This window comes from Durio zibethinus, chromosome 18, assembly GCF_047325235.1.
Source record: "Durio zibethinus cultivar Kanyao isolate XHJ-2024 chromosome 18, ASM4732523v1, whole genome shotgun sequence".
NCBI lineage: Eukaryota > Viridiplantae > Streptophyta > Magnoliopsida > Malvales > Malvaceae > Durio > Durio zibethinus.
The window spans coordinates 18,062,142-18,082,335 of record NC_143179.1 but is presented as its reverse complement, the minus strand read 5'-3'; the positions used below and the strand labels follow the sequence as shown (position 1 = coordinate 18,082,335).

General features: G+C 36.1%; 1 protein-coding gene across 1 annotated transcript; it reads right to left on the bottom strand.

Moving 5' to 3' along the window:
- Positions 1–101: 101 nt before the first annotated feature.
- Positions 102–13,071, bottom strand: LOC149513803 (crossover junction endonuclease EME1B-like). The gene is made up of 5 exons (XM_089747778.1): positions 12,722–13,071; positions 4,714–4,801; positions 3,735–4,035; positions 586–1,508; positions 102–512 (listed from the first exon to the last, which is right to left on the bottom strand). The coding sequence occupies exons 1-2, from the start codon at positions 13,005–13,007 to the stop codon at positions 4,779–4,781; spliced, it is 309 nt and encodes a 102-aa protein (XP_089603904.1). The 5' UTR covers positions 13,008–13,071; the 3' UTR covers positions 102–512; positions 586–1,508; positions 3,735–4,035; positions 4,714–4,778.
- Positions 13,072–20,194: the final 7,123 nt, after the last annotated feature.

The window sequence follows — 20,194 nt, the reverse complement described above, 5'->3', positions numbered from 1 at the left end:
GGTGAACTATGACTAAATCTCGGATTCAGGAACTCAACAATTTGCATAACCACAACCATTACTTGTGAGCGGTGGGCCCAAAACTCCACATAGAATTAGTATACTAAGAAATAATTGCCACCAGCCTCTTGGCTTTTTTAATATAAAAAAAATAGGATTAGTATTAACCCCAAGGATTTGAACCCAAAAGGCAGTTAAAATGTTCAAATCCTGGGGTTAATCCTTTCTTCCTTTGAATGCGACTCGAGGATAAGGAAAGCAAGAAAGAAAGAAGCATAACAATATATCAAAAATCTCTATTTTTGCCTTAAACAACTAATACACTGAGAAGTTTACTATTACTAATGTCTGAAGAAATCAGCACCATCCTCAACATCATCAGTTTTGACGCTTCCACTCTGAGCCATGAGTATTCTATACACTCTTTGAACAAACCTCGCCTAACCTTCTGTCATTACCTAGTAACCCTTCTATCACACCAAGTCCTTGAGCGGCAATTCCTTTTCATACACCTGCCATTCCATTACAATACAATAGCAAAAAAAAAAAAAAAAAAAAAAAGAAGACTTGAGTAATGGTGCTGACCTTGGGGAAAGGATATGTAATACTCCATTCGGTAGGAAGAAAGGAAATGAGGAAGGATTGAAGATAAGGAAACGGAACTTGTCCTCTGTCCTTGTAATTGGTTGAGGGACATCAATGAAGCAAACAAGTTGACATTTCACACAAGGGTTTTCAGGGATTTGTAAGGAAGGTTGAAATCCCCCCCATTATCTTTTTATGCTTTACTTTCTAATTCACTCATCATTACCATTCCCATTTGTGGGACCCCAGTCATTTATCCTAGAACCTTACATAGGAATGATGAATGTATTGGAAAGTGATAGAAGGGAGTCGAACCCTTGAAGAAATGCCAATCGTCGCAATTCTTTTCCAAGATAAATATATTCTTCACAGCATGATTTTGAAGGAAAAGATAATTCTGTCAAAATCCCTCACTATCCATCCTTTCTACCAGGGAAATATAAGTTTATTTCTGTTTGGAATTTCCCCTTCCAGCATCATCTTCCCTTCCACTTCTTGCTGGTAGACAAATGAGAGCAAGTTAAAGCATTAATTCTCCCATCACATTAATTACGCCCTTGATATAGGTTGCTCTGAAATATTCCACATATAGCAAATCCTAGGCCCTTAAAAACCATAAATGCAACCAAAGGTCCAAAAGTAAACTTAGAATCATGAATGTCAGAGAGATTAACATCAAATTTTTCTATGCCACAGTACAGGTGCACCCTCTTAACAGTAAGCAGTTTAGACTCCACAAACTGAGCCTGCTCAAAGCTGAATGACGAAATATTGGCCAAGCATAATGTGACATCAAAGGGAGAAGCTTTATGATATAAAGATGCCTATTTTGCTTGGACTTACTGATTTAGTAGGGTCCATGTAAACACGCAAAAGAGATTTCATGGTAGGGGACCTTTGGGATGGCGAGCAAAGCTTTTAACCTGGAAGTGAAATAAATGTTAAATCAGCAATAAAATGCAATGCCCATAGAGAAAGAAGTAATTGCAGTCAATGCAGGTTTAAAAGTAGCTTATAATTGCAGAAAAATATAGAGAACCCTGAAGAAACGCATTTTGTTATGCCATCACTACCAATAACTACTTTAAAGGCTTTGTTCATCAAACAACCCAGTAAGTATCTGATGTGTTCTCAACTAACTAACAAACGGGAGTAAATTCATATGTTATTTCTGAACAACTAAGATATCACATCACCAGAATGTAAACAGGATAAAAATCTAATAGGTACAAACTGAAATCCTAAAATTCATACCCTCAATTAAAGCTGCAAAGAAGTTATATTACTCTATAAAACAGAACAAATCAACCTCACAAGTGCTTGTGATTTTACTCACCACAAGTTCCCTTTTATTAAATTCTTGTCAATACAGTCCTTAGGAGCAAGGGATCCATTAGCACTTATAGAGTCGTGATAATTTCTTTCTGAAAACAAATTAATAAATTAACAGACCAGGACATTTAAAAAATATATACACTATAGTGATTGCCAATTTTAAGAAAGAGGCCACTGAACATTTTTCAATGCAAACAAATATTGCAGATTAAATTCTGAAAAATTATAGGGTATGAGAAATGTAATTATTAATTACTAAATTCTAGTTAGAATAACATTCAGAACTGCTTCCAGCAATCTAAGAAGAGGGAGGAATTCTTCCTTCAGTTTCCAACATGAGCTAAAATTTACCACGAACACCAGCCACATGAGTTGCTAGCAAGGAAACATACCCTACGAGTAACCAGTATCTCTCCAAACATACTCATGATTCCGAATGCATGACATGTTAATCATTGGATACAGTAAACAGCAACCAAAAGTGATCAAAAGTTTTATAGCAATTGAAAATTTATTTGCAGATTAACCTTGACTTGCCAATACCAATCATGTCCTTATTCTGCACTAATAAAAATATAATTACGGCAACATTGAAGGGCCCCTTTTTTCTTTCCTCAATAGCACATTATTTCAATCAAATTAATGTCACCAACCTAGGGAGTAAAAAAAATCCTCTTGTGGAGCTTTGTCAGCTGTCAACCAGTGAGGCGCTATAATGCCATGAAGTGGCAACTACGTGGGCTAACATTCAGTTCAGTATTGCAATCAGAATAACAGGAAACTAATCCAGCAGCTGAAGGAAAGCATTCTGACCTTGGTGCCCTCAATTTTCATCAGGTGAGGGCCAACATCATTGATGATGGAGATTAACCATTAATGAGTCATAAGTTTTAAATGTCAAAGGTCCTGCTCCTAAATGTCAATCAATCTGGAGAACTTTCATATTGGTCTTTGATGTCCATAAAATGTTAAGATCACGTAAAATCATTTTTATCCTCCTTCTAACAAGATAGTTGTCTCATTGATGCAATTTTATCACCACATGATGTATCCTACTGTATATAAAGCGATAAAGAGAACCAGTTCTCCTTGTAATCTGTTCAGACCGTTGGGTACTCATACCATGCCTATAAAAATGCTGGCATAAAATAACTGTAAGCATTTTGGATTAAATATTCCACTATTGAATAATAACTGTAAACATTTTGGGCACAAAAGCTGCAAGCTAATTATATGGCCAATATGACTCCTAATCGTATTACCTCTAATAAGTATGTTTATATACTTTTAAAATGATAAAAATATTGAGATGATATAAGATGGTACAGTTTTGCAGTTATCTTTAAAAATGACATAGCCCAGTACATTACAACATTGATAAGTGTGCCTATATAAGTTTAGAGGATTGGATAACATAGTACATTCCACCCTAAACCCAAAATTTTAGATATTTTCTGAATGAGAGTTGTAAGTTACCCTACTGAAAGTGATAGGAACCAGTGCAACTACTTGATTACTACATTTTAAGGTAACCATCAAGCATGGTGCATGTCAATTACCCCACAACCAGCACATGTTATGGACTTCAGGAATTACTTTATAAAGAGTGAGACAATTGTTATTCATTCACATTATGTATCAAGAGCATATTTAGGCAAAACAAATCATGTAATGGATCATTCAAAGCTTTTTAAGTCACCTATTTAATGAGGCCAATACTGCCATAGGTGACCACAAGACTAATATTTGCCTCTTTGCTATAACTGAACTTGAATTATTTACTTTGAAATTCATTTTAAAATCTAGGGTGGTACCTAAATTGGCAAGAGGCCACACAGCATGTCAAACCAACATATTCAGCCAGTTCGGCTTTATCTGCACATTGCCTAGAGTGTATCCTAGCATAATAAGTGGTCAGTTTTGCCAGCACCTATAAAACAAATTTCAAACACAAAATGAGATAAAAATAATATGATGTTAAAAAAAATACAGAAGCTAAAACAACAAAATTGTTAGGCATGATCCAGTGCATATGCAGTTAGAAGTTTGAACTCCTCAATCGGTGGACGTCTCCAACCACTATCATTCGCAGGGTTCTTGTATTGTTCATTTTCCCTAAAACATTGCCAAGATCCATATCTGATTTCATCACAATATTGCAGCAACATGAAGTAAATAGCCAACAAACAACCGTGAATCAATTCATTATTGATTATAAGCAGCAAAAGATAACAGTACTACTTCCCTGTGATTGTTGGTATAAATTGACAAAACTATTTGGTTATATGAAATAAATAATGAAATGGAAGTTCATAAGGATAACCACATATACATTGATAAAATAAAAGTTATAGGAGTATTTAACTGTAAAATTTTCTATAAAGTTTATGAACATTTCCTAGTTCTACACAGTTTCATCCAATCTGAAATTTTAATCCATTTTCCTCTATCAATAAATATATCTATCAAGAGAGTAAAAATGATATCATGCAATTTATTCATAACCTCATCTTGAAAGCAAAAAGAAAATGTTTACTACCTTCCTTCAAAGAAATGGGGCAACTTTGCAAGTAATAATCACAATAGGGGAAGGGGGAAAAAGGAAAGAAAAAATAATACAAATGGGAGATGGCTAATAATAAAACCACAACACAATATAATAGCCTTCCTAGCATCAGAACTACATCCAAAAGGCATGAGACATAGTCAAACTTAAAGGAGAGAGGAATCACAAAACCATCTAAAACAAAAGCGTTAAACATCTATACAAAGGTAAAATTCAGCAATGCTCACCTTTTATTAACATACACCATTAGTCTATTTGTCAGATAGCAAACTGTATAAGATGGATATTTACTTCAGACTCTAGAAACATTGAAAGCTGCAAAAAGAAAAGCAGATGATCTATGTCAAGAAACAGTTAGCAAAGTTTTTTTTTTTTTTTATGTGCAAGGAATTGAACAATATCCAACAGAAAGGTAGAAAAAGCAAAATTCCCAAATTGGAAAATTCAGTCTATTTAGAAAGCCGGTTGTAGAGCAACTATTTTTACCTGAAGTTATCAGTCACATAAATAGCAATGTATATTTCATAAGCTGAAGTATCATCTTAAGCATATGTTTGCACCTAGCAGTCCTAACCCTAACCAACAATTAAGACACATTTTGCAGTCAAAGTTTAGCCTGAAAATGTCTAGGGAAGCATAACATGTCTAAAGTTATAAAAGGTGAGCCCAGATGGCATGGTTATGTGATATAGGCAACCCAAAAACTAGAGTCGCATGGTAGTAAACAGTTACCACCACCATATCAAAAGTATTAACCAAAAATTTGAACAAATTGGGGGGGGGGGGGGGGTGTTAAGAAAAGAAAAGAAGCATAATTAATTTAAAAGCTCAATGCAACTATGATGGCATCGATGGTTAGTACTATATAATATGTTATGACATAAAGAATCAATTCTATCCTACCAAGGTGAAGATGAATCAAAATCTGACCATATAGAATTAATAAATTCACTTAATCCAAGCCACTAGCATAAAATTCCAAATAGCATCATAGCTAGAGATTTGGATGAAGGGTATGAAAGGCATATATATGAGTGTAAACTACAACAAACAAGACTGTTCAGGATATCAGAATCTGCAAAACTTCATCCAACCTATTACCCATGAAATATGTTCAGGAACTGTCATGGTCGATACAATTGATTTTTCAATTGTATTTGATGTTATGCCATATGTAAGGTCTTTATCGGCAAACCTTGAAAGTAAATATCCTACATAATAAAGCTAGAGAACTTCTCAGCATATAGCCAGATCAGAAAAGTAATCGCATAAGTCAAATATTAGCATGAATAATCCAAGAATATGAACAATGCCCTTACCTCCTATTAACCCCAGTTCAACCACCTTAGTATCAATTTCAGCTACAACAGATTTTAGTGCAAACTTTCATTTTTCCCATTTCTGCCTTTCTTCAATTTTTTTGAACTCTGCAGCTTCAGCTTTCAAAGCTACTTTTTGCAACTTCTCTTGCTGCATGCTAGGTTTTAATCCATTACTTAAATAACACAAGCTAAAAAGAAGCTAACACAAGTTTGTAGTAAAAAAAGTACTAGCCTCTTTCTTTATCTTTTTTTCTTCCAACAATACGAATCCATTCATCCTTCAGCATCTTCTTTTTTACAGTTGCTCCATTTGTACAACTTTTCTTATCAGAATTGGCTTTAGTTTTTTGTTTCTGCTTTAGTGCATTCCCCATCTGCTCCATGCTAAAATTTTCTTTGTCTAGATCACCATTTACCTGATCCTATTTCAGCAAACTATCTGTTTAATATAGCAGTTGACAATTCTTAAAAACCCAACATTTCTGTCAAGTTCTGCAAAATCTTGTCAAACTCATAAAATTTAAATAGATGAGCAAGTATCTTCAAGTTAGGTTTGTGCACAAGCAAGTGTGCAAGAGAGAGAGAGAGAGAGAGAGAGAGAGAGGGGAAGGGGGAAGGAGGGTGAAAACTTGCTAAGATGCAACACTAACACACTGAATATATTGCGAGCAACAATATGAAAAATAAATTAAAAGCAGAAAGCACAGTAGGAAGGAGGTGAGGAAACAATTTGTAGGCCCTAATACTAATAAGTACCTACAAACTCAAAAATGACCAGAAGTAAAATAAAATGCAAATGTTCCTTAAAATCTTCAATTTCACGCAAACAATTGGATGTTTAAAATCTTCTAATTGTCCACCATTCCTTTCATCCTTGGACTTTAAGAAGAGGAAGGAATAGCGGTGCTTGTTCCCATGACATTTATAATGCCAAACAAGGAGGAAAAACATCAATCATACAATTGAAAAGAAATAGAGAAGCGAAACAAAAGATGATCAACAATTTAACCATGCCACTCAGACAAGAAAAACAAAGTATTTTCATTTTTATTTTTATCAAGTTCTTGCTAATATCTGTTGACCTGAACCATCCTTGAAATAAGGAACTTTGGGCAGAACAGCAGCTTCCCCAGAATTCTAACAAGGAAAGAGAAAGACCCTACCTCACCATTGGTCCCAACTACCCTCCACAATAAATTTTAACATCAATGTTCCAAGTTTCTAGCAGGCTCACTACATCACATCAGTCAATGCTCCAAAAATCTGAACTAAAAAGGGAATACTGATAAGTATTGCTGACTCAAAATTCCAACCAAATTTGCCTGAGTCATGGGATTTAATGCAAAGTCCAACTGATCAATTAAGAAATAAAAAAAGAAGCTAGATCTCTATCATCCAAGAAAATAAGAATAAGAATTTTCCTAAAGCTTAAGGTGTCATAAGTAAGTGTAATTCTCATGTAATTTTTCTTTATGAAGTAAGATATACGTTCAACTTTATTAAGTTTTTGAAATATCTATCAATACATTTGCTTACCACTTCAAATACATGTTTAACCTAATTTCTGCATTCCTTTTTGCTATGGCTTGAAAATTAGGAAACAAGAAAACAACAACCTACTTGGCTATTTCAGAAGCTCAATAATGCGCCATTTTATAATCATACATCAAGAGGAGGTAGCAGGTCAGCATCATCTTGTGTATACAATGGCTGAGAAGAACTGTCCTCCTCGCACATTTGGATTAGATGAGAACTCCTTGATACTTCCATTAACATAAAAGAAAACAGATATAGAACTACTGAATATTCTTCCTTTTGAAATTTTCAAAATCATAGCAAGGTTTCTAGAATCAAACAACCACATGTAAAACTTGTAGAGATATGATTCTCCTAGTGCAGCTTGATCCGATTCTCTTACATTAGTGTAAATCTGATTTTTTGACATGATTACAGCTTGATTTTTTTTAATTTATTTTGGGAATATTTCTCATTTATTTTTTTGATTTGGTCAACTATTTTGATTGTCAAGTTTTTAGGGCTTTGTTTTTATTTTAGAATAGAATAATTCTACTTCATTTTATTATTTTTTGTTTTTTTATTTCATGTAAGTTGTCTCCTAATAAGGAACTTCACTGTTCCTATTTATTGAGATGTACTCCTTCGTTCTAGATAGAATAAGTAGAAATGAGGACAATTGTTCTTTAAGTTTTCTATATGGTATTAGGCAAATCGGCCTGAACCATTATACTATAACCACACGAGTTTCCGTTATGGCTAACAAAAGTGAGAATTCTTCTTCTGCAGAGGTATAACATGAGGAAAGTTATAAAGAGGTGATGCTCCAACAAACCCTTCAAAACAAGTCTGCAACCTTTGGACTTAGTTTGCTAGCACAAAAAGGTAATTTCTTAAACACTTTATGTGTTCAACGAAGAAATACACAATCTTGGATTGTTGATTCAAGAGCATCAGACCACATTACTAGAGATGTAGTCAACACATATAGACCTTGCTATGATAGTTCTGTCGTAAAAATTGCTGATGGTTTTCTCCCAAAGGTGGTAGGAACAAGTTCTATTGTAGTTTCGAAAGACATAACACTTGACTCTATCCTCCAAGTCCCTAATTTAAGCTGAACCTACTTTCCATAAGTAAGCTTATGAATGACAGATGTTGTGTCACTAAATTTTTTTTCAACTTGTGTGAATTTCAGGAATTGGGCTTAGGGAGAATTATTGGCAGTGCTAGGATATGTGCATGGCTCTACCTTCTTCAAGATGATTTACTTGAGAGACCACAAAACTCTTGTACAACCTTAGCCTCTAGTGCAAATAAGGCTGACCTTCTCATGTTATGGCATTATAGATTAGGACATCTAAATATTTCATACCTAAAAAGGCTATTTCCCTCATTATTCAATAACATCTCTAAAGATTTTTAGTGTGAAATTTGTCAACTTTTCAAGCACACTCGACATACTTATCCTAACCTTTCCTATAAATCAGACTCAACTCACTTGGGTATTCCTTATAAAAGAAAAATCCGAGGTTAGCCAAATCTTTCAAAACTTCAATAGCATGGAACAAACCCAATTTCAAGCGAAAATCCAAGTCCTAAAAACTGACAATGGAAGGGAATACTTCAACTTTATTCTTGACCCTTACCTCTCCAATCATGGCATTATCCATCAAAGCTCTTGTGTTGACACTCCATAGCAAAATGTGGTTAGCGAACATAAAAACAGACATTTGATAAAAGTGAACAGATCCCTCTTGTTCACTTCCAATATGCCTAAATATTTTTGGATAAAAACTGTTCTCATTGCAACTTATTTGATTAATTGAATGCCTTATCTAGTTTTTAGCTTTAAAACACCTTGTCAAACTCTCATTGCTTGCCACCCACAAACTCGGTTGATATCTTCCATTCCCATCAAACTCTTAGGCAGCATTGCCTTTGTTAATATTAGCCAACAAAATCACAGCAAGCTTGATCCCAAAGCCTTAAAATGTATTTTCCTTGATTATTCCCTAAACCAAAAAGGCTATAGGTATTACTCATCAATCACAAAAAAATTCTATAGCTCTATGGATGTCACCTTCTTGGAGAATTTTCCATACTACAGCAAGAATGATATTCAGGGGGAAAATACTACTCGAGAATATCAATTCTTAGCTGTTGGCTTGCTAATTTCCTAACCAGCCCCTTCAAAATCAGATTCTCAACCTACCTAACCTATCAGCCATGCAGATTCCAAAACCCAACCTATTCAGACAACACTTGACTCTTTAAACCCTAAGGTTATGCAAGAAAAAACAAAAGAACTGATAGTCTACTCAAGGAAGTAAAAATCGCAGGAAGCAATGGACAACTGTACATAGCCTAGCACTAAAAATCAACCTGATCTAAGTCTCCAAAAACCTGAAACTAACACAAGTAATGTCCCTATTGAACCCAAAACTGAAACTTGTGAGCCAACTGATGACCTTGACATTCCTATTGCATTAAGAAAAGGTGTGAGATCATGCACCAATAACCTATCTGCAAGTACATCTCATATGACAGGTTAAATCCAAACTTTTGAGCCTTTACTACTAGCCTTGACAATGTGCAAATTCCAAAAAATATTCAAGAAGCCCTTAATGAATTAGATTGGAAAGCAATAGTTCTTGAAGAAATCAAAGCACTAGAGAAGAATGAGACATGGGAAATTTCATATTTGCCCAAAAAGAAAAACCCAGTTGGATGTAAGTGGATCTTCACAATAAAGCACAATGAAGATGGAAATATAAACAGGTTCAAAAATAGACTTGTTGCAAAAGGATTCACTCAATCCTATGAAATAGACTATGAGAAGACATTTGCTTTGGTAGCCAAACACAATTCACTTAAGAGTTCTATTGTCACTAGCAATAACTTGGATTGGCCTTTCCACCAACTTGAAATCAAGAATGCATTCTTAAATGGTGACTTGGAGAAGGATGTCTCCATGAAAATTTCTCCTAGTTTCGAAAGCAAGACAATATGGGCATAGCGTGCAAACTTCAAAAATCTTTGTATGGACTTAAATAGTCTCTTCAGGCCAGGTTTGAATGGTTGACCAAGGCAATGAAGAGGTATGGATTCCTTCAATGTCAATCTGACCATACTATGTTTGTTAAGTTCACTAATAAAGGAAAAAGAGTTATTCTTATTGTTTATGTGGATAATATCATAATCACCGAAGACCACAAGGAAAGAATAGATGATTTGAAGAAACTCCTTGTAAAGGAGTTTGAAATAAAAGACTTGGGGTTCCTTAAATATTTTCTTGTGATGGAAGTGGTTTGGTCTAAGAATGGAATATTAGTGTCTTAGTGTAAGTATGAAATTGATTTACTCAAAGAAAACAGCATGATTGGATGCAAACTTGCTAATACATCCATGGACTCAACTAATAAAATTCGAAGTGAAAATGGAAGCTCTCCCACAGACAAGGGCGATACCAAAGACTAGTTGGGAAGGTTATTTACCTCTCTCACACACAACCTGAAACTGAGTTTGCAGTAGGGATGGTGAGTAGATACATGAATAATATAACCAAAGAGCATCTCAAGGCTGTTCATTGCATCCTACAATACTTAAAGAAGAGTCTTAGTGAAGGTCTATATTTTAAGAAGTCTATTAGTCTTAGTGAAGGTCTATATTTTAAGAAGTCTATTAGTCTTAGTGAAGGACTATATTTTAAGAAGTCAATAGACTGGGCAATCAAGGTGTGCACAGATGTTGACTGGGCTAGATTAGTAACAGATAGAAGGTCCACTACTGGATATTGCAGTTATGTTTGTGGCAATTTGGTCACTTGGAGAAGTAAAAAGCAAGCTGTTGTAGGTAGAAGCAGTGTTAAGGCAGAGTTTAGAGCAATTTTCCATGGTATTTGTGAATGAATTTGGCTGATGGAGAACTAAAAGTTCAAACTGTGAAATCTATGACACTATTTTGAGATAATAAGGCTACTATAAGTATTGCCAAAAATCCTGTTTATCATGATAGGACCAAGCACATAGAGTTGGACTGACATTTCATAAAGGAAAAGATAGAAAATGGGTCAGTCAAACTGGCCTATATCCCTACAAGTTCACAAATTGCAAATATTCTAACTAAAGCTCTTTCTGGAAACATTTTTGACAGATTGAAATTCAAGCTGAGTATGATTAACATTCATAACCCAACTTGAGAGGGAGCGTAGAAATCCAATTCTCCTACATTAGTACAGATTTGATTCTCTTACATTACGTCAACTTGATTTCCTAATTTATTTTGGGAATATTTCTCATTTATTCTTCTGATTTAGTCACCTATTCTGATTGTCAAGTTTTTAGGAATTTATTTCTATTTTAGAATAGAATAATTCTCCTTCCTTTTATTATTATTTTTTTTTTGTTTCATGTAAGTTGTTTTCTAATAAGGAACTTCACTGTTCCTATTTATTTAGATATACTCCTTCATTCTAGATAGAAGAAGAAGAAATAAAGACAATTGTTCTTTAAGTTTTCTACAAAGCTATTGTAGAGACAACATCAACAAACCTACATGACATTCACAATCAAAAAATCTCGAATGCCATTCTAACTCCTCAGACTCATCAATGTCAGAATCCTTTAATCGATTCTCCTGATCACTGTTCCTTTTAGAACTGTTGCCAGACTCATTATCAGATTCCAAACATATCAATCTGGTTATTCTGTTATTTAGGAGACAAAGCCAGAAAGATGAAAGTAAATGTCAAGCAAAAGGACAACTGATAATGACCCATTGCAGTTTCTTTTTAACCAACAAAAACTTTTAACAAAACCAAAGACAGAAAAGAAAGGAATAAAATACCAATAACTCCAAAATGACTCCAGATAGCAAAAGCAATAAGCGAACAAAAACAAAAGAAGCATAAAAGCATCAAATCCCAAATTAGTTTATCCACAAACTGCTAATAGAAAAACCTCTTTTAACTGCAATAACAGGGAAAAACTTAACACTTTTCATGATTTAACAAATGCTTTAGTTCTGTTTGGTTGTAACTTTGTTGCTTGTTTTTTGCTTCTAAAAGCAAAAAAGTTAAACAATTCACATTTTTGAATGATTAAAAGTTAAATATTTAACATTTCTTAATAACAAAATATAAGATTTTACTTTTACATAAAACAAAAGTATGTTCAAATGCAGTTATATTTTAGCTATTTACTCATTTTTTTTATCATACATGGTTTTCGTTTTCACCATTTGCTTTGCATTTTTACCAGATTATCACTCAAAATTACCAAAATTGAATAATTTTCATTCAAATTAAAACGAAAATGAATAAAAAAAACCCAAATTACAACCCTAACATTAACCAAAATTCAACCAAAAAATGGATGTAAAAGGGAAAGGGACGAACCAGAGAGTTTGGTATCTTCAAGTTCAGGATCCCAAGCGCAAACCGACGGGCCAGCATTGAAGTACCTGATGACCGAAAGCTCAGATAACGGAGCCTCGGCCACGAAAGAAAGAGTGGAATCGGAGTTGAAAGCGGGGCCTAGTGAGAGTTTTTGCGGGGTAGGGTCATCGTCGAGAACCAGAACCGAAGGGAAAAGAAGGTCCGGTTCGGCTTTAGGCTTCTTGGAGATGGATGAGAATGGGGTGTTTGGGTCGTCTTTGTCGGACAGGATGATTGGATCCGACATTGAGTGTTGTAGTTTGCTTTCGGCTTGAATAAGCGCGGGATTGGATAAGGGAAAGTTGTGTTTGGTAATGGGGATTAATTTATTTTTAGGTTGGTTCACTTGGAACTAGGGCTTCCACAAAAGGCTCGGCCCAAGTTTCAACACCAATCTAATCTATACACCCTGTATTTTGAGTCCAATTTTTTGTTTGGGTTAATTTCTTTTTTTCAATTAATGGGTGATTATAAGGAAATTTTAAAAATAATTAAAATACCTTTTAAGAAAATATTTTTGAATTTAATGCATTATTTTCATTAAAATCAACAAAGGATAGTAGTACATTATTTATATTTTTATTTTTAAATGTCACCTTAATCAATATCATTAAACATTCGTTAATATTTTTTATTTTTTTAGTTCGAGCATTTTTTTTTTTATTATTACAACTTTTGAAAGTATAAAGATAAAAGGCATTGGACGAAAAAAATAAAAGAAACAGGTTTGACTTTATGAAAGAAAGTAGTATGTTTGAATGTTGAAAATTTATTTGGATAAGAAAAATATAATAATTTATTAATATATAATAATACATATTACCTTTTTCGTGTGTAAAATTTTGGTAATATATAAAAAGAAGTAATCCTCACCTATTCCATAAATTTTATCCTACCCATCTTAAGATGGTTATTTTTTGTTTTAAATATATTCTTATGTTTAATTTGAATTCAAATTGCAAATGTGGTAAGGGCAGATTAAACAAGTAAAAAAATGTTTACATGTAATTTTGTATGTTAGCCGATTAAGGCGCTCTTGATATGAAGGCACCCCAAAGGCATTAGCAGGATTTAAAATCCCAATGCTAAATACACATATCTCATATAAATAAATTGTATAAATGTATATATTAGATAGTTTCTTGTGGTTGCTGCGATTGGTTTTTTTTTTTTAATGATAAAATTTCCAAAAATTTATAAAATTAATCGATGTATAGTTGGTAATAAGGAAAAAATTCATATAGCAGTCATATTATAATATAGCAAGTTTATATACTTGTTGAGTATAGACCATGAACTTTAACCTCATTTTAGGGCAGGTTACATAGTAAATCAATCACTCCATCATCATTCAACATGTCATCAATTTAGGAAATTGTAGGTTAAAATATATGTATGTTATATGTTAGATATATATTATATGTGGACATAAGAGAATGGAGAAATCAGCATATAAATAGTAAAAAGAGGAAGACAATGCAAATAGATTTGTTTTTGGTTTCTGCAAGAAGAATAAACAAAACAGCATAACTACTTCATAAAACCAAATTTTCATGGATTCCATCTAATTTAAAGTCGCTTGAAGTAATTCAGATTTCCACATTACATGGCAAAACAAAAAGAAAAGAATTTAAAATAGAATAAGATCTCGGGAAGAAGAACAAAAGTATCTAAACATACATAAAAGATATTCTAAGATTTTAATTTAAATTTGTAGATAAAAATAAATAATCATTAAATAAAAATTGTATTTTTAGTCTCCTCAGAGGCTGTATTCTGGGGGAGGAGGGAGTTCTAGTAGGATACGCAGTCTGCTTTCAGGATCCTTTCGGTGAAGCGATCTTGGGGCTGAGTAGTGAGTGGTAGTTAGTGGTAAGAGTAGGGAAATGAGTTGTAGGAAATATTAGGATTGGATATGGCAGAGGATCTGGAAAGTGCATGGAAGAGTTTAACGTTGACAGAGGCGGAGAATGAGTGCATTGAGAGATACAAAGCAATATGAGAAAGATAACTTAGCGGTGGATTGTTAGATAGTAGGGAAGCTATTAACCACAAGGTCGTTTAATCGAGATACTATGAAAAACACATTTAGAGTAATATGGAAACTGGTGCAAAAAGTCCACATATGTGTTCTAGACAATAATCTCTTCCTGTGTAAATTCAGTTCAAAGAAAGACAAGCTCAGGGTAATGAACGATGCGCCTTGGTCTTTTAACAAGAAGTGTTCCTCCTCCAAGGTCTCAGGCCCACAGATTACAATTTTGACAAAGGTTTATTATGCGTGTGGGTATACGACATCCCATTAAAATGGATTAACCAGACGGTGGCTGAAAGAATTGGGCAGAAGATTAGGATAGTTAGAGAAGTAGATGAAAATAAGGACGACTTGGGATGGGGAAGGTTCTTAAGAATAAAAGTAGAGATGGTCGTGACGAGGCCGCTAAGGAGGTTCATTTCTTTAGCCAAACAAAAGGGTGACAACAATATATCGAGAAACTTGTTAGCTTTAAATTGATTATTGTTTTGAAATTACAAAATATTAAGCTAAATAAACTTAATTAAGATTTTAAAAAAGATTTATTTAGTACATATTTTTAAGTTTTATTATTTTATATTTTAAATAAATAATATAATTTTCAAAGTTTAAACAAAATTTTATTTATGTTTTCTTATTTCTCAAATCAAAACTATCTTTAAACATTATTTATTTAAATTTAAATGAAAGTTCAATTGCTATTTTTAAAGTGAACATATTATTTTGGACTCAATCTAATTTTGATAATATTAGCTTTGAGAAATAAATTAACTTAAGAAAGTTATTTTATAAAAATAAAGTTTTTCAACTTTGAACTTGTTTTATTTTTCTGTATTAATTCACAAAGTTTTAATTTTTGAATTTTATATGGTTTGAAAGCTTTTTGAGTTTACTTTCTAATGATTAAATAAAATCTAAATCTAAATTAAAAAAAAAATTAAATTTTTACTAAACAGTTTATAGCTATCTAAAAACTACATAATTGCTAGTTTTAAAAATTCACTATAATTTATATACAATGAATTAGGTAATGAATTTTATATAGATAGAAAGCCCTCTAAGTTTGGTTTCGAAATCTTCAAATGAATTTTTATTTAGAGTTGTATAATTCAATATATGATCAAATTAGTGAGTAAGGTACAAAATGGAAGAAAATCACTCAGCTTGACCAAATTGATCCCCTAGGTTACAGGATCAATCTTCTAACTAAATCAATCGATTCCCTTTCGTAATGAATTGATTGATTTTTTTTACAGAAACAAAATAGATTTGAAAAATACCAAAAGAAATCTATCCTCTACAAGAAAGAATCTATTGGGTAAGGTACAAAATCAATCATTTATCAAAATCAATCGATCTACTATGCCTAGAAAAGCTCCAACGCCTAGGTTTTTAAGTTTCAATTGTTTTTTTCAACTCCAAACCATCCCCAAAGGTTAACTTTTCAATTCTTCTATAAATTAGGCATTCCAACATACTAAGAAGGTTGATGAATCAAGAGAACACGATCAAAAAAGTTATATTTTCATTCTCTCAAAGAAATCAAGAGTTATAAAGCTTAAATTCAATATCCTTTGTATTTTTTGTATCCAAAATATTATTGTGTTTCATTCACCATTTTCTTGGTACTTCATTAGGCAAACATTTAACCTTGAGAGGTATTTTAGTTTGCAAAAATTATTTGGGTTGTCTTGTAAATGAGGTATTCTCTTAATTGTGTAAAAGTAAAGGTTTCTATCTTAAGCTTTAGGAAGAAAAAGATGGGGTTGTATTCTCAATTTAAGATTAAAGGATTAAAACCTTAGTATGGATAACCAAGAAAGATGACGTAGGTGCCTTATAGAGAATGATCGAAACTTTATAAATCATTATATTTGATTTCTCTATCCCTATCTCTTTATTTTAATTATAGTTTAGATTTGCTTCTAGTTTATCAATTTATTGTTATTTGTGTCATATTTAGATATTGGTTTTAATTTTCATTCAATTATATTGAAATCTATTTTTGAAAAAGAATTTAGAGAAATCTAATTCACTTCTCTCTTGGATCACCATCTCACATAAAAAGCTAATAAAACTTAAATATGAAAGGCTGCCTGAGTTTTGCTATGTATGTGGGATGTTAGATCATACGAAGAGTGATTGCACAAACACAAAGGATGATATCACACGAAAGGAAAACGAGAAGCAATATGGAGAATGGTTGAGGGCGTCTCCAATTAAGAAATGGATTTGACAGGCACAAGCTGGTTGTCACGGTCCACGCATTCCTCCTACTGAAACTACGCATCCGTGCGGCACCAAGACTACTCGTAGTCAAGGTCAGCCTTCACCATGTCCCTTTTTCTTCACGGACCGACCAAATTCGATCCTTCAAGCCGCATGCCCACGAGCTTTTTTTGGCTTTTGGCCCCATAGGGTTGCTTATTCCGAACTCTATAGAGAGGAACCCATCTCTCATCACACATCGGCCCACGGTTCTTCAAGTAACCATGAGCACCCAGCTCTGGTCGCAAGGCTTAATGCTTCGAGCCCCGACCCTCGAATCTCGTAGGGGTACACAGGCCTGATTCTCTTAATGTTATTACATCTTGGCATGGTGAAAACCCAACACCATGCCCGCCCGTATGTTACGCAAGCCCCCGTATCAAGTTTACGCAAGCACCCTAATTAAGTTGGTCAGCAGCCAGCTCGGAGCCTTTAGGCTCATCTCGTCCCACGAGACTCGGTTCTTAGGGCTCGGGCCTTTAGCATCAGTATCGACTGGCCGCACGCATGATTGACACCCAACATCATGCTAGTCCCGCAAGGGGACTTGGGTGAACTGCCCCTGCTGCAGCACACCAGCTGTTCGACTGGCCACAGGGGTCTAGCAACGTGCCTGCCTGCTAGCCCGCACATCCTCTCGGCTCGATGGCATCCCTCCTACATGAATACCATCGCATGATCCAGTCCCACAAGGGTCCTTGGGTGGACTGCCCTAGCTGCAGCCCACCAGCCCGACTGGCTATAGGGGTTTAGCAGGGTGCCTGCTAGCTAGCCCGCACATCTCTTTGGCTCGATGGTATCCCTCCTACGCAAACACCATCACATGATCCTTCCGGCTCGAGGAGGAGAAACCGAGGGGCCTAACGATCTCTACCGTCCAAACCTCATGACTCAACGTAAAGGCGCGATACGAGGCCCGTCGACCCCAACCGCCTCTGGGTTTACCGTGACCCGAGGAAACATCATGCCACACTCGTGACCCTACGATGCCCGCCCACCTAGCCACCACTAGTGACTAGGAGTAGCTCACTTCAGACTAGCCAGGCCCCCGCCTGCCCGCTAGCCAAAGGGGTGGTGGAGAGCTGACACCAGTCGTCCCCCTATATAGAGCATTAGAGATTTTTTCAATCTGCTACCAATGACCGTAAGAATGTTTGAAACGGGGACATTTTTCTGTCCAACCACCTCAGGGCCTTTCTACGGCTAACTCAGGGCCCCGTAACCTTCCTCTTGGTCACCATTGCTCCTTGATTCTACTCGTTGTTCCACCAACTCACTCGAAGGTGCCCGCACATGGCTTAGACCGATAGCACCTGACTGGTTAGCTAGTCTCAGGGCACCGACGTACTGCCTTATATTTACCTGCATATCTCGGGGTTTACGACATGGACCGTCCATACACGATATCCCCAACCTATTCCCATGCTTGGAACGCCCGCACACTGCTTCCACAGATGGCACTCGTCAGGCTACTTGGCTCGAGGGTGTCCGACCACTGTCCCGAACTTTCCCGCGTATCTTACGGCTCAGGGCTCCCATTACCCCCACAACATGTTAGCATCATGTTTCCAAGCTTCAAATGCACGCCTGCATTCCTTAGAACTGCTTTTCTGCCAGCTCAATCTCGATCGCTGCTCAGTTCAGGGTCAGTCATGGTAGGACCAAGGCCTGACCATGACACTCTCCCCCACTTACTATATCGATGCCCTCATCGACGCCAAGACCACACCCAACTATCTTGTTGCACACATCTGACATTTACTCATATGTCTCTCACTTGTGCCCTCAAGGATTGGGTCGAGGTCCCGTCACATGAGGCACTGCCCACAGTACTTGTTCATTGTTGATGTAGATGGGTCACTTTATCGCATTCCTGCCACTCAGCTCGATTCCTGCCCGGACCGTTTACCCTTGTCTTGGTTGTTCCATATGGGCCATACCACAGCTTCACATCTTGATCATGTCATGTTGTGACCTTGAGGCACCCTCATCGATCAATAACCCTCAGTAGAATGAATGACCACCCTCTTTGCCACTCATTGGTGCATCCCACTGGACGTGACCCCTCACACCAACTACACACTTGCAGCATCAACCCACTGATGCACCCCTTTGGGTGTGGTGCTTAGGTCAACCGCACTAATACGGCACCCTACATGATAGACCCTAGCACAGTGGCATTCAGGCACTTTGGTCATCTCCTAACTTGGGTCCTTTCGACCCCTCCAAGGTCACCTCTCTAGGTGTGGCCCTCAAGCCAACCGCCCCCAGGATGACACCTTAGCACGCACTAACTCGGTCTCTGCTCCTTGCCCGAACACTATGCTCCATTTGCTCGAGCTCCCTTGTCTTGGCTCAACATCACGAGAAAATCACAAGTCTCCCCCACTTTTACTCGAAATTCGGCTCAGCATTATGTGTAACCATATCTCCTCGATGGTTCTATTGCTCGATAGTTTTGACTTTGGCCCAGTTCCTAGGGCATCCCAAAATCCACTTATACTCAGAGATCCACTGATCTAACAGAACACCTAGTTCACTGTTTAGCTCAACTCGAGGATTCACCCACTCAATCCTCAAGGTCCATTAACCTACACACCTAAGGCCTTATCAATTGGCCATTTCCTTTTTTGCTTGTCTCGTTCGATTACACCCTGTTGTGGCCCACCGACCACCACAGCTCATGTGAAGCCTTTCTTGTCGGCCAACACAGACTCGGTTCACTGATTCACACACCCCCGTGATCCTCTGACCACGAGAACTCCTGGTCCACTGACCATCGCAGCCCATGGTCCACTGACCATCGCAGCCCATGGTCCACTGACCATCCCACTTGTGGCTTCAATCTTTGGCCACTCCATACTCATCTGTGCAAGAATTCCATGCTTGAACCCGAATACCTCAGCTTGTGCCCCCACTAGGGCACTTGCACCATGTAGCAAGTGCACACATTAGTAATTAATCTTGAAACTCGATACCTCTCGCCCCTCAGGACAAGGTTCACTCGGCCCACGTGGCCATACGCAACACCATTTCATGGTGTAAGCCCCTTTTTGCATCATGGTATCACTACGATTCCTTCCACCGTAAGGCATCACATGCCTCAACATATGCCAACACCCTTTTCTATG

Excerpts from the sequence above, each read along its gene's own strand:
- LOC149513803 (XM_089747778.1), bottom strand. The coding sequence starts at position 13,007 with ATGTCGGATCCAATCATCCTGTCCGACAAAGACGACCCAAACACCCCA. Across the intron at positions 4,802-12,721 it reads TGAAGATACCAAACTCTCTG|CTTTCAATGTTTCTAGAGTC; the intron begins GTTCGTCCCTTT and ends TTCTTTTTGCAG.